At 44.3% G+C, this 13646-nt stretch overlaps 1 protein-coding gene across 1 annotated transcript; it reads left to right on the top strand.

Annotated features, from left to right (window-relative positions):
• Positions 1–2099: 2099 nt before the first annotated feature.
• LOC132867902 (E3 ubiquitin-protein ligase TRIM39-like) lies at positions 2100–5375 on the top strand. Its single transcript, XM_060900872.1, has 6 exons — positions 2100–2377; positions 2572–2667; positions 3247–3486; positions 3583–3608; positions 3731–3867; positions 4301–5375. Exons 1-6 carry the CDS (start codon positions 2177–2179, stop codon positions 4918–4920), a joined length of 1320 nt encoding a protein of 439 aa, XP_060756855.1. The 5' UTR covers positions 2100–2176; the 3' UTR covers positions 4921–5375.
• The last annotated feature ends 8271 nt before the right edge of the window (positions 5376–13646 follow it).

The following is a 13646-nucleotide window of genomic DNA, read 5'->3' as shown; positions in this document are numbered from 1 at the left end:
AAAAAGCAATTTAAAAAAAAATAGGTCATGACCACTTTTGGCGATTGCCTCATAGGGTCGGTTCAAGTGGTGGAGGGCAGAGGGGCTGGGGGGCCGGTCAAAGGGGGGTGGCGGGCTGGAGTCAGCCCGCGGGCCGTAGTTTGATGACCTCTGCTCTAGCCATAATCGCCTTACTGCCCCCTGCACCAGAATCTCTACCCTGGGTGGCAGGTCCTTCAGCATCATGGCCCCCAAGCTCTGGAATTTCCTTCCGCAACCCCTCTGTGACTGCTCTTCCCTTCCTTTGTTCAAATCTCATCTCAAAACCTTTCTGTTTCATGAACACTTCCCCTCCTCCACCACTGCATGAACTTACCACACTTTCCCAATTTTTTTTTGTGTTCTATTTTCTTTGACCTACGTAAAGTGACCTTGAGTTTGAGAAAGGCACTATATAAATGTAACTTATTATTTATTCTTATTTATGCTATTTCTTCAGTTTTCCAGGGAGACTTCTGAACCTAAGAGCACCTTTACATGGAAGCTCTGGTTTTGGGGGTCCCCTAACTCCATGGGCCACTGTGCCTGTGCCCAGTATGCCTGTTTGGTAATCCATCCTTATCTTGAACTAATATGATCACTTACAGCATTAACAGCAAACACTATAATACAAAAAAACAAAGAAAAGAACAACAAACCAAGAAAGAGGAAGAGAATCACTCCCTCCCTGTGACTAGATGGAATGATAAAAGATGCAAATTCCCAGCCCGCATTAAAGCAGTGAGTACCCAATGAGAGCATATTGGTTGAGTTACATGATGTGATTTACATTTTGACTTCAAGAATTCAGATCACTGAGTTCCTGCAGGTTCACTTACATATCAGAAAAAAAAAAATGAGGTAGATTTTGTGTGTATGTTTATTTCCTTGTGAGAGAACACTTTACTCTTATTTTACTAGCCCCCCCTTTTTTTTACGTTTCCTTTTGCAGCTTGTTCTGATTATGTACACCTTAACATATTACATTTTCATGCTCAGATCCAGACCCAGTAGTATAAGACTGAGGATTTAAACACCCTGTAAACATGCCACATTAAATTGCAATCATTCAGTGACACAATTTTAATATTAAGTCGTCCAAGTTTTAATGTTACATAACTACAGCCTCACAACAAATGAATTATTCACTGTGTGTGACAGTTCCTTCTTCAGAAATATATCTACGGAATTTTCAGCAGAAATTCTTAAGACACCGGACCTCAGTGGACAGAAAACAGGGTTTAGGATAGCATTTTGGACACAGAGCTAATAATTGATTAGTTCTGTATTATACTTACATACACACACACACACACACACACACACACACACACATATATATATATATATATATATATATATATATATATATATATATATATATATATATAGTAAAAATATATACCCTAGAAAATAGTAAAAATACAGAAAAACCTATGAATAAGGAATAAGTAGGTGTGCCTGAACTTATATATATATATATATATATATATATATAAGTTCAGGCACACCTACTTATTCCTTATTCATAGGTTTTTCTGTATTTTTACTATTTTCTAGGGTTATGGGAATGGAATTATGGGGTAAATAAAAAAGTGTTTAAAAAATCAGAACATGTTTTATATTTTAGATTCTTCAGAGGAGCCAGCGTTTACCTTGATGACGCTTTGTACACTACTGGCATCATCTTAACCAGCTTCATGAGGGAGTCACCTGGAATGCTTTTCAATTAACAGGTGTGTCTTGTCGAAAGTGAATTAGTGGAGTTTCTTGCTTTCGTAATGCGTTTGAGATCAAACAGTAAATAGTAATTAATAAAAATCCAGTAAATAGCCCTATTCCACAACTGGAGTAATCTATATTATGTCAAGAAGCGCTCAACAAAGAAAAGAAAAATGACAGTCATTACTTGAACACATGAAGTGTCTTTTAATGAATAGAAATAAAGAAAACACAATGACTTAGAAGGTGTGTCCAAACTTTTGACCGGTACAGTATATGCACAGTGAGTGCGTGATAACGTTCATGCAAGTCAGGAATCATGTACTCATATGCTCCACCCTTTAGCCACTATAAAAAGCTGCACCAGGTTTTGCTTGAATCAGTTCACGCACACACACACGCACACAGGTGCTGCTGTCTGACTCATCCAACCAGAATGCACTTTCCTTTCCGCAAACGCTCCTCCGTGCCAAGGTCTCGAGGGAACTCTAATGTCTCCTGCTGTCCAGTGGTTGCGGGTTCTGCTGTACTTTACTGCGAAACATGCGATCAGCCACTCAGCAGCCGCTGCGTCATTAATGGCACACACCGAGATCACCGCCTGAAGGATCTAAAGGATGCCGTGCATGATCAAGTGGTAAGAGCTGTTGTTTGTTCCTACTTTAACTGAAAATAGGATGAATAAAACACTACTCACAATGTCTCTGCATAAATAAATATTTACCTGATGAATAACACACCACAGGTCGCAATGATGATGAACGATAATTGATCTTGAGCTTTATGAATGATAATGCATCATGGTGATCATATTTATTCACTGTGTCATAGGAAAAAGTAGAAAAGCTTTCCAAGGACCTGACAGAGAAGGAAAAGAAGTTTGGCAACTTCATACCAAAGATTGACGCAGCAGAGCGCAAGCTCGAGGTGAGATTTAACAGAATGAAAAAACTTTAAAAGAAATAATAAAAAAAAAAAACAGCTTCTGTTTACATAGATTATTTACAACTCCAAAACCAGTCATGTGGCTCAAAAGTTGAATGGCATCCGAGGCATATTATTATTATTATTATTATTATTATTATTATTATTATTATGTATTCTGTTCATTAAGAAAGAAATTTTTCAGTGTTTATTATTTCTCTTGTTTGTACGTCATTGTCTATTCATTTATGTTGTTTCAAGACCTTGCCTTGTTTAGTGTGCTCACCGAGTCTCCCTAATGTATCGCATTTAATGTTTACAATTTTACTTCACAATGCACATTTTAAAAATACCAAGGAAGCTGAACAAAAAGTGTATACAGTTTTTAATTAGAAAGTATACTTTCTAATTAAAAACTGTATACACTTTTTGTTCAGCTTGTTTTACTATAGTCTAGTAAAATTTGTTTGAAAAGTTTCATAAAGGGAAAGCTCACTGGTGCTTGATTTGAAAGAAATACATAAAATATATCTATTATATTTGCTATTATGATTCCTCATGTAAATGTCCTGTGATGTTCAGGAGATGTGCAAACAAACAGAGGAGCTTCTTCAGAAGGAGTACAGTGCCCTGATGGCTTTGATCGAGCATAATCAGCAGCAGGCTTTGTTCATCCTGAATGCACAGAAGGAAACCATAAAGCGGCAATTACATCAGCTGCTGGAGGACACACATAACAACAAGACCAAGTCCACAGCCATAATCGAGAACGTAAAACAGCTCAGCAGCAAAGAAGAGAGCGAGAACCCAGCCAGCCTGCTGGTAAACACTCAGTTAGCTCAATAAATTTGGATCTAAAGCAAGAGCAACACACATATGCACAATGCTAATCTCTGATTTTACCTGCTTTCCGCACAGGGGGAGATCAGTGCACTTGAGACCAGGTGAGTCACACACACTCTCACTAACATCCTTTTATTAATTTATCAGATGTTCAGTTCATAAAACTGAGCTAGCCTAGAACCTTGGAGTTCTTTGATTGAAAGAAATTATGGTTATCTCGCAGCCTGTATACGATGAAAGAGTTTTACTCCTCTGTGGACAAGAAGCTGGAAGTTGATGACACAAAACTGAAAGCTCTGGAAAACTCCATCAAGAAAATTGTGGAAAGAAACAAAGAGCTTCTGCCAAGGCCATGGGAATGTAAGTCACTTCACATATTTTTAATCATAATGTAGGTACTGTAATAAAATAAAAGATAATTAAAAAAGCGAGTTAAGCAACTACACGAGAAATGCCTGTGGTATGATAGTAATACAAGGGTGTAGGAATTTATTTATGGCACTAGTGAGGGAACTGAGATCAAGAGGTTGAAGAAGAAGCCTTTATTTATCACATATACAGTAATTCACAGTGAAATTCTTTTCATTGCATCTTCCAGCTTGTTAAGAAGTTGGGGTCAGAGTGTGAGGTCAGCCACGGTGATGGTGAAATGGTGCCCCTGGAGTAGATAGAGCAAAGGGCCTTACTTACGGTCCCAACAGTGGCACCTTTAACCACTGAGCCACTTGTTCATATTGGCTAAAGTTGATAATTATGATCTAATAATTTTTTTTATTATTTATTTCTCCCACAGTCTCAGAGACCATCACTTTGGATGAGAGTAAAAAGCCAGAGAATGTCCAGATCTCGGAGGACAAGACAGAGATATCAGTGAACCCTTCAAGCAATATCGGCCTTAGTAGGCAATCCCCATGGAACAGCATGCAGGCATCTCAGACATTCGATAAAGGCCTGCATTACTGGGAGGTGGCTGTAGGAGACTGTGAGAGCTGGGCAGTGGGAGTGGTGGAACAAAGCCGGGCTAAACGCATCCAAATTCAAGCTAAGGACGAGAAAATGAATTCATGGATTCTGGAGTGTGATGGTGGTGAGCTCTCAGTGCTGCACAACAACGACTTCAGCAGGGTCAAGGAGAGCAACATTCAAACCCTCGGTGTATTTTTGGACTGCGATAAAGGGCGACTGAAGTTCTACAATGTCAATACAGGCTTCGTTCTGCACTCATTTTTTGTTCAATTCAAGGGCTCCATGTGTCCCGTTTTCAAAATCCGTGCAGAGACAGACAAAATGGCACACCTGAAGATCTGCAACCTGATTCACATCGATGAGCATTATGACAACAACAACATCTCCATGCCCTCAGAGATGTCATCTGAGGAGAACATGGAGTCAGCTTCTCACATCTCAAATTAGGACATGATTTCAAAAATGTGTGTAAATAATAAATTACAATAAATAATTATAAATTATAAATATTTATTTTAAGGACTATCTATTAAAAGTGCATTACTTTTACTGCAGTGTTTAATGATGATTAATGAAGATGTGTTACATACACACAGCTGGGCTGTAACTGTGCAATAAATAATTTGTCATGTGAAATGCATATGTAAATCCTGTTCTACAGTCATAAATAATACAATGATAATGAGAATACAATGACAAATTATAAATATTTATTTTAAGGACTGTCTATTTAAAATGTGCTACTTTGACTGCAGAAGATTAATGAAGATTCATGAAAATGTGTTTCATACACACAGCTTAGCTATAACTACGCAATAAATAACTGCATACGTAAATCCTGTTTTTGTATGGACCACTGTAAAAATGTTGATGTTTTATTAAATGTTTGAATGATATCACAACAGTTTTTTTAAATTATTTTTCATCTTCGCATACCACATGTGTCTCACAGCTGAGAATTGCCAAAGTTCACCTGGCAATCATGTGGCAGATACCATGTATATAACACACTTACAACAATCCTACTTCTAATATTATATTGTTTCTCTACTAGTAAACCTCTGCTGTTCTTAATTTTGACACAAAAACCATTTGGTCCTTACTGTCTTGTTGAAGAGATAGGTCAGAGAAGAATGGCCAGATTGTTTTGATCTGACAGAAAGTCTAAGAATAGTAACTCAAATAACCATGCTTTACAACCATGGTGATCAGAAAGGAATCTCAGAATGCACAACATTGAGACAGACAGACTACAACAGCAGAAGATCATGTCAAGGACTAGTCCTGTCAGCCAAGAGCACAAATCTGAGGCTAGAGTGGACACAAACTCATTGAAATTGGATAGAAAGCTAAGGGAGTTATTCTATCATTCAATTATTTTGGTTAAGTTTACTTACATGTTTACTTTTCCATTGTATACTGTACCTACTTTTTAGCATTTAATTTTTTGTGTACATCTACATAGCTGCTGAGTGGATGGCTGTCATCAGTCTTGGGAGACCATGGTTTGTGTCCAGAATGTCTGTTCAGTTGGCATTGGAACAGCACCTCGAGTGACTGTATAAGCCCACATGTGAGTGACAGTCTCTGCTGCAGCAGGTGCACTTGAAGGCAGCGTCAGTGCCAGCTGTCGCCAAATGGCTGGCCTTCCTCAGGGTACACTTCTCCTCTGCTGCCTGTGTCAGTTTGGCCTCCCCTCTCTGGACGCCTCTGCACAGCTCTTGCCTCCACTGACAGTGGTCGCTGGTGAGTTCCTCCCACCTCTCAACATTCATGTTGAGTGTTTTCATGTTGTGCTTGCAGACGTCTTTAAAGTGGAGGTGGGGGTGTCCTTGTGCATGTTTTCTGGTGGCCAACTCACTGTACAGCAGGCAGGGGCGTCGTAGTGGGGGGAAAAGGGGGACTGAGTTACCAGGGCCCCAAGTGGGGGGAGGGCCCTTGAGGAGTCTGTAATTTTATTTTTCTTTAAATATCAATAGCATTTAAAGATCACAATATGTTTCTAACTAATGTAAATGTAATGTTTTGGGTAAATAAATCGTTTGATTAATGGATTGAATTGTGTGTCCTAGCCTACATATAGTGTCCGGGGACAGCCCCCTCCCCCTGCACGAAATGGTTTAGTCCGCTTTCACCGGGCTTTTTAACTTGGCGCATTTAACGTAGCGTTCATTCTGCTGAAGCAGCGCATGCGCATTGTAGGCTATCTGTGCTATGGAAGATGATGCACAAGAAAACAAAATCTGGTTTTCAGAAACAAAAAGAGAGGCAGGAAAGAGACAAGAAAAGAAATGAGGGAAAGCAACTGCTCACAAACTTCTTTCCCAAGAAAGGTGAAAGCAAATAGCCTACATTAAATAAACACCCATGGTTATAAATGCTTCAATACCACCGCAATTGTCAGTGCTAAAAACTGCACAACACAAAATTAGAAATAACATGATGCCTTTTTTGTTGACATTTCAATAGTATACTAATCGAAAATTAAATTAATATTTATTATTGGGCCATAACATAATTAGGCTAATAGCCTAATTTAGTCTCAATGTCATAGGTGTTTGGTGACCTTTGGTGGCATTTACTGTTACAACTTTTAATCATTCTGCAAATAAAACAAAGATTCAGTGAAGTATTGTGTGATTAGGGTTTTTTATTAATTTAAGAGTTGTTAGATTAATGTGTGGCTACATAACTGACTGGACTGGTAGTACGCCCTTGTTGTTAGATACTTTCAGCATTGTTAACTGCTGAGCTTTTTTTGGGGGGCCCATGGCCACTGCTTGTGCATAGGGCCCAGAATTTGGTGCTACGCCCCTGACAGCAGGTCCTTGGGGATCCTCACATCCTGCATGCAGTGGACGTGGCCGAGCCAGCGAAGGCAATGCTGCTGGAGCATCATGAAGATACTTGGGATGTCGGTGTGAGCAAACACCTCATTGTTTGTGATTTGGTCCATCCAAATGATGCCAAGAATGTGCTGCAAACTCTGCAGATGGAAAGTGTTCAATGGATTCACCACTGTACAGCAAGGTGGAGAGTATGCAGGCTCTGTAGACTGCTACCTTGGTGTGGACAGTCAGTTTGCTGTTCTCCTAGACACACTTGGACAGTTTGATGCATATTCCTGCAGTACAACCGATCCATCTGTTGAGCTCGGCATCCATAGAAAGGTTGTCAGATACTGTGGAGCCAAGATAGATGAATTCATGTACCACCTCCAATATGTAGTTGTTGATGGTGATTGTTGGAGAGTCTCTAATGCTCTGGCCCATCACTTTCATTGTCTTCAGGCTGAATTCCTGACAGGCATGAGCCAAGCTGTCTATGAACATCAAGCTGTTACTGATTTTATTGGGCCAATGTATTTTCAGGATCTTTCTTAAGCAGTTGTTAACAAATGTCTGCACTTTACTGATCATATTTTTGGTCAATCTCCATGTCTCCAAACTGTAGAGGAGTATTGATTTCACATTTGAGTTAAAGATCCTTAGTTTGGTCTGCTGTTGATACACTTTTGAGCTCCAGATGTTTTTGAGCTGCAAAAAGGCTATTCTTGCCTTGCCTATTCTTGCTTTGACATCTGCATCTGTACCCCCTTGCTTATCGATGTTGCTCCCTAGATAGGTGAAGGCTTCTACTTCTTTGAGTCTGTTACCATCTATTTTAACCGGTTCATTGTTAGCTGTATTTATCCTCATGAGTGTTGTTTTTCCTTTGTGTATGCTTAATCCTACTTGTAGAGAGGTTGTTGCCAATATATCAGTCTAATTCTGCATCTGGTAATGGATGTGAAATAGTAAAGCAAGGTCATCGAGTTGTGACCACAATGTCCATTGTATTCCATTTTTCCTCCCTTTGGTAGTTATCCTCATTATCCAGTCGAAGGCAAGTTAAAAAAAGAAAGAAGAGAGGAGGCATCCCTGTCTGACCCCAGTCTTGATTTCAAATTGTTTGGTAAGTTGTTCTTCATGTACCACTCTGCAGTTTATTTCCTTGTAACTGTTCCAAACTAGATTTACCAGCTTCGCGGGTATTCCGTAATGCCTCATAAGTTTCTAGATAGTTTCTCTATTCACACTGTCAAACGCTTTCTCATAATCAACAAAGTTAATATATAGTGCAGAGTTCCATTCCAGAGATTGCTCTATTATAATGCGTAGAGTTGTGATCTGGTCGACACATGATCTATTCTTCCTAAAACCTGCTTGCTGATCTCTTAGCTGGATGTCCACTGCATCTTTCATCCTGTCTTTGAGGCTTACCATACTTGCCTGACATCTGTCTTGTGATGACATATAGTTGTTTCATATATCCCTTATCTGCTGCATCCTGTGCTTCGGCTGCTAGACTTTCTATATATTTCCTCTTGTCCGCCTTTATACTCTACTTTGTTGTTTGCAGTTATATACTCCTCTTGTGCTCTTGTTTTTGACATTCTTATATGACTATTCATCACTGTAGCTTTATTCTCTCTCCGTACTTTGATCTTCCAGATAGATTTGGTGGATATCCATTCTTTCTAGTTAAATTCTTTGTAGCCAAGAACCTCCTGACATGTTAATGTTATTGTATCTCTGATAGCCTGTCACTGCTCATCAATGCTAGCTTCATCTTCAACCAGCTCTTGTAGAGCTTCAAATTTGTTTGAAAGTTTCAGCCTGAATTCTTCTTGCATCCCCATATCTCTCAGTAAACTCACATTATACTTTCATCTTTTTGCTACTCCCTCTGTCCAGTTGTTCTTTAGTTTCAGCTTTAATCTGGAGGTTAGTAGATTATGGTCAGATGCTACATCTGCTCCCCTTTCTACTCTCACATCTTGCAATGATTTTCTGAACTTTTTGCTGATACATAAGTGGTCTATTTGGTTTTCTGTGACATGATCTGGTGATATCCATGTTTCTTTGTGAATTCTTTTATGAGGGAATATGCTGCCTCCAATAACAAGTTCATTTAGTGCACAAAATTCTGCGAACATCTCTCCATTTTCATGAATTTCTCCAATTCCATGTTGTGGCAGAGGGGGCATGGCCAAGCATCGGTCTGTGACCGGAGGGTGGAGTCGGGGAAGGTAAGTGGCAGAATCACTACACCTGAGGTTGATTAATGTGTTTGTGTGTCTTCCCCAGTGACGGCGCCCTATTTAAGGAAGAGAGCGAGAGCAGAAAGGGTTCGCTCCCCAACCAGACGACTGGTGTGTGTGTGTGTGTGTGTGTGTGTGTGTGTGTGTGTGTGTATATCAAAGTATAGTTAAGGCTGAAAAGCTATAATAAATGTGTTTGTGAACTCAGTTCTGGCCTGCCGTCCTTCTGTGCTCCACCCAACCATCCGAGTTGCTACAGTGGTGCCGAAACCCGGGATGGAGCGCAGGAGAAAACAGCCCCATGGAGTCCTCCCCTTTCGCCGAGCTGGTCCACACCCTCGCCACGGCCCAACAAAGCCAGCACCAGGCACTAGTCACCCTCCGGAGGGAACAGGAACAGTGGTTCGAGGCCCTGGTGCTGGCTCAGCAGGAAAAGCGACAGGCGTTCCGGCACCTCCTCGAGTCGGTGGGGTCCACCTCCGCGGGACCGTCCCCCTTCACCCTGACGAAGATGGGCCCGCAGGACGACCCCGAGGCCTTCCTCACGCTCTTTGAACAGGTTGCAGAGACCTCGGGGTGGCTGATGGAACAGCGCGCAGCGCGCCTCCTCCCCCTGCTAACGGCCGCGCTACAGCTCCCCTCCGACCACTGGCTGGCCTATGCGGACCTTCGCTGGGCCATCCTCCAGCGTGTGGGATGCACCCCCAAGCAACAACAGCAGCGCTTCCGCGCTTTGCGCTTGGAGGAAGTCGGCCGGCCGTTCACGTTTGGCCAGTAACTCCAGGACGCCTGCGGGCGGTGGTTGAGGGCCGACGGCCGCGACGCCAAGGGGATCATCGACCAGGTGGCGCTGGAGCAGTTCATCGCGCGTCTACCAGCCAGAGCTGCAGAGTGGGTCCAGTGCCACCGCCTGGCGTCGCTGGATCAGGCAATCGAGCTGGTGGAGGACCATTTGGCGGCTGTCCTGATGGCAGGACAGCAGACAACCTCTTCTCCCCTCTCCTCTCTCTCTCTCTCTCTCTCTCCCCCTCTCCTCCTGTGTCTCGTCCTCGCCCCGTTCCCCCACCACGGAGGCGGGGGCCGGCCCCACCCCAGCCGGCCTGCCGCACCCGCGGTGCCCTCCCGTTTCTCCCGTCTGTGTCTGTCTCTCCCCCCCCCTCAGGTGAGTGAGCCCCAGAGCACCAGTGCAGAGAGGAAGCCTGGGCCGGTTTGCTGGCACTGCGGGGAGCCGGGCCACCTCCAACAGCAGTGCTCGGTAATGGAGGTGGGCGCGGTGGATCGGATCCCCGACGCGCCAGGAGCCGCCCTCGATCGGGCTGGAGCGTATCGCATACCGGTGAGTATCCAAGGGGATACATATCAGGCGTTGGTGGATTCGGGTTGTAATCAGACCTCAATACACCAAAACCTGGTGCAAGACAAGGCATTGCGGGGAGCACAATTGGTGAAGGTGTTGTGTGTGCACGGGGATGTTCACAGCTACCCTTTAGTGTCGGTCCACATTTTTTTCGAGGGGTAAAATTTATAGTGAAGGCAGCGGTTAATCCTCGCCTTACCCACTCAATAATTTTGGGGACGGATTGGCTGGGATTTGGGAAATTAATGAATCACCTACTGAAGAGTGGGTCCTGCCATAGTTTAATAAGGGGAGGTCTCGGTGTCGCATTGGCGGGAGCAGCTGTCACAGACCCGTCTACGTCAGCTCAGCGTCAGAGTGAGGAGCCGCCGGCCACTCTTCTCTCTCTTGGGGAATCCCTCGCGGATTTCCCATTAGAGCAGTCGCGAGATGAGATTCCGCGGCATGCATTTGACCAAGTGAGAGTAATCGATGGTCAAATGCTCCAGCCGAACTCCACCCCGTCCTTCCCCTACTTCACGATTATGAAGGATAGATTATACCGAGTGACGCAGGACACTCAAACTAAAGAGCAAGTCACACAGCTTTTGATTCCGAAGAGCCGCCAGGAATTGGCATTCCAGGCGGCTCACTTTAATCCCATGGCTGGACACTTAGGGCAGGATAAAACACTAGTCCAAATAATGGCCCGGTTTTATTGGCCAGGGATTTGCGGCGATGTTCGTAGGTGGTGTACGGCGTGCCGCGAATGCCAGTTAGTAAATCCAGCGGCCATTCCAAAAGCGCCTTTGAGCCCTCTCCCATTAATCGAGACCCCATTTGAAAGAATTGGGATGGATCTCGTCGGGCCATTAGATCGGTCAACACGAGGGTACTGCTTTATATTACTTCTGGTGGACTATGCAACGCAATACCCGGAAGCAGTGTCTCTTCGCAATATGTCAGCACGCAGTATTGCGGAAGCACTCTTCCGCGTCATCACCCAAGTTGGAATCCCGAAAGAGATTCTGACTGACCACGGCACCGCGTTTATGTCACGTACACTAAAGGAACTGTATAGGTTGTTGGGTATTAAGCCGATCCGCACCAGCGTGTATCACCCACAAACGGACGGTTTAGTTGAACGGTTCAATCGCACCCTCAAAAATATAATTAAAAAATTCGTAAGTGAGGACGCACGTAATTGGGATAAGTGGCTCGAACCCTTGTTGTTTTCAGTGTGAGAGGTCCCACAAGCCTCCACGGGGTTCTCCCCGTTTGAATTGTTATATGGGCGTAAGGCATTCTAGATGTGCTGCAGGAAAATTGGGAGGAGGGACCTTCACCAAGTAAAAATGAAATCCAATATGTTATTGACCTGCGTGCAAAACTCCACACACTCACCCACCTAACCCAGGAGAATTTGCGGCAGGCCCAAGAACGACAAACCCGCCTGTACGACAAGGGTAGGTGCCTCAGGGAGTTCACACCAGGAGATAAAGTGCTCGTACTGTTGCCCACATCAAGCTCCAAATTAGTCGCCAAGTGGCAAGGACCCTTTGAGGTCATGCGGCGAGTCGGGGACGTTGACTATGAGGTGAGGCGAACGGACAGGGGTGGGGCATTACAAGTTTACCACCTCAATCTGCTCAAACTCTGGAACGAGGAGGTCCCCGTGGCGTTGGTGTCAGTGGTTCCGGAGAAGGCGGAGCTGGGGCCGGAGGTTCAAAACGGAACATTGGCATCGCATACCTCTCCGGTCCCCTGTGGAGACCACCTCTCCCTGACCCAACTCGCGGAGGTTGCCCAGTTGCAGACCGAGTTTTCGGACATATTCTCGCCCCTGCCCGGCTGCACCAACCTCATAAAACACCACATTGAGACGCCCCCGGGGATGGTAGTGCGTAGCCGCCCTTACAGGCTACCCGAACACAAGAAAAAAGTGGTTCAGGAAGAACTCGAGGCCATGCTCGAAATGGGCATCGTCGAGGAGTCCCACAGTGACTGGAGCAGCCCGGTGGTCTTGGTACCCAAGGCCGATGGGTCGGTCCGGTTCTGTGTAGACTATAGGAAAGTCAACGCAGTGTCTAAATTCAACGCGTACCCAATGCCTCGTATTGATGAGTTGCTCGATCGGCTAGGCACAGCTTGCTTTTACTCGACACTGGATTTAACAAAGGGTTATTGGCAGATCCCCTTGACTCCATTATCCTGAGAAAAAACAGCCTTTTCCACACCGTTCGGCTCACACCAGTTCGTCACACTTCCTTTTGGGCTGTTTGGGGCGCCCATGACATTTCAGCGGCTGATGGATAGGGTCCTCTGCCCCCACACCACCTATGCTGCCGCATACCTGGACGACATCATTATTTATAGTAATGACTGGCCGCGGCACCTACAACACCTGAGGGCCGTCCTTAGGTCGCTGAGGCGGGCGGGTCTCACAGCCAACCCGAAGAAGTGTGTGATTGGGCGGGTGGAAGTACGGTATCTGGGCTTCCACTTGGGCAATGGGCAGGTGTGTCCCCAAATTAACAAGACTGCAGTGATTGCGGCCTGCCCGAGGCCCAAGACCAAAAAGGGGGTGAGACAGTTCCTGGGGCTGGCTGGCTATTATCGTAGGTTTATACCTAATTATTCGGACGTCACCAGCCGGCTGACTGATCTCACTAAAAAGGGGGCACCAGATCCGGTCTAGTGGACGGAGCAATGCCAGCGGGCTTTTTCGGAGGTAAAGGCTGCACTGTGTGGGGG

The sequence above is a fragment of the Neoarius graeffei genome, chromosome 19 (assembly GCF_027579695.1).
Source record: "Neoarius graeffei isolate fNeoGra1 chromosome 19, fNeoGra1.pri, whole genome shotgun sequence".
NCBI classification, from domain to species: Eukaryota; Metazoa; Chordata; class Actinopteri; order Siluriformes; family Ariidae; genus Neoarius; species Neoarius graeffei.
This window is presented reverse-complemented; position numbering and strand designations above follow the sequence as displayed.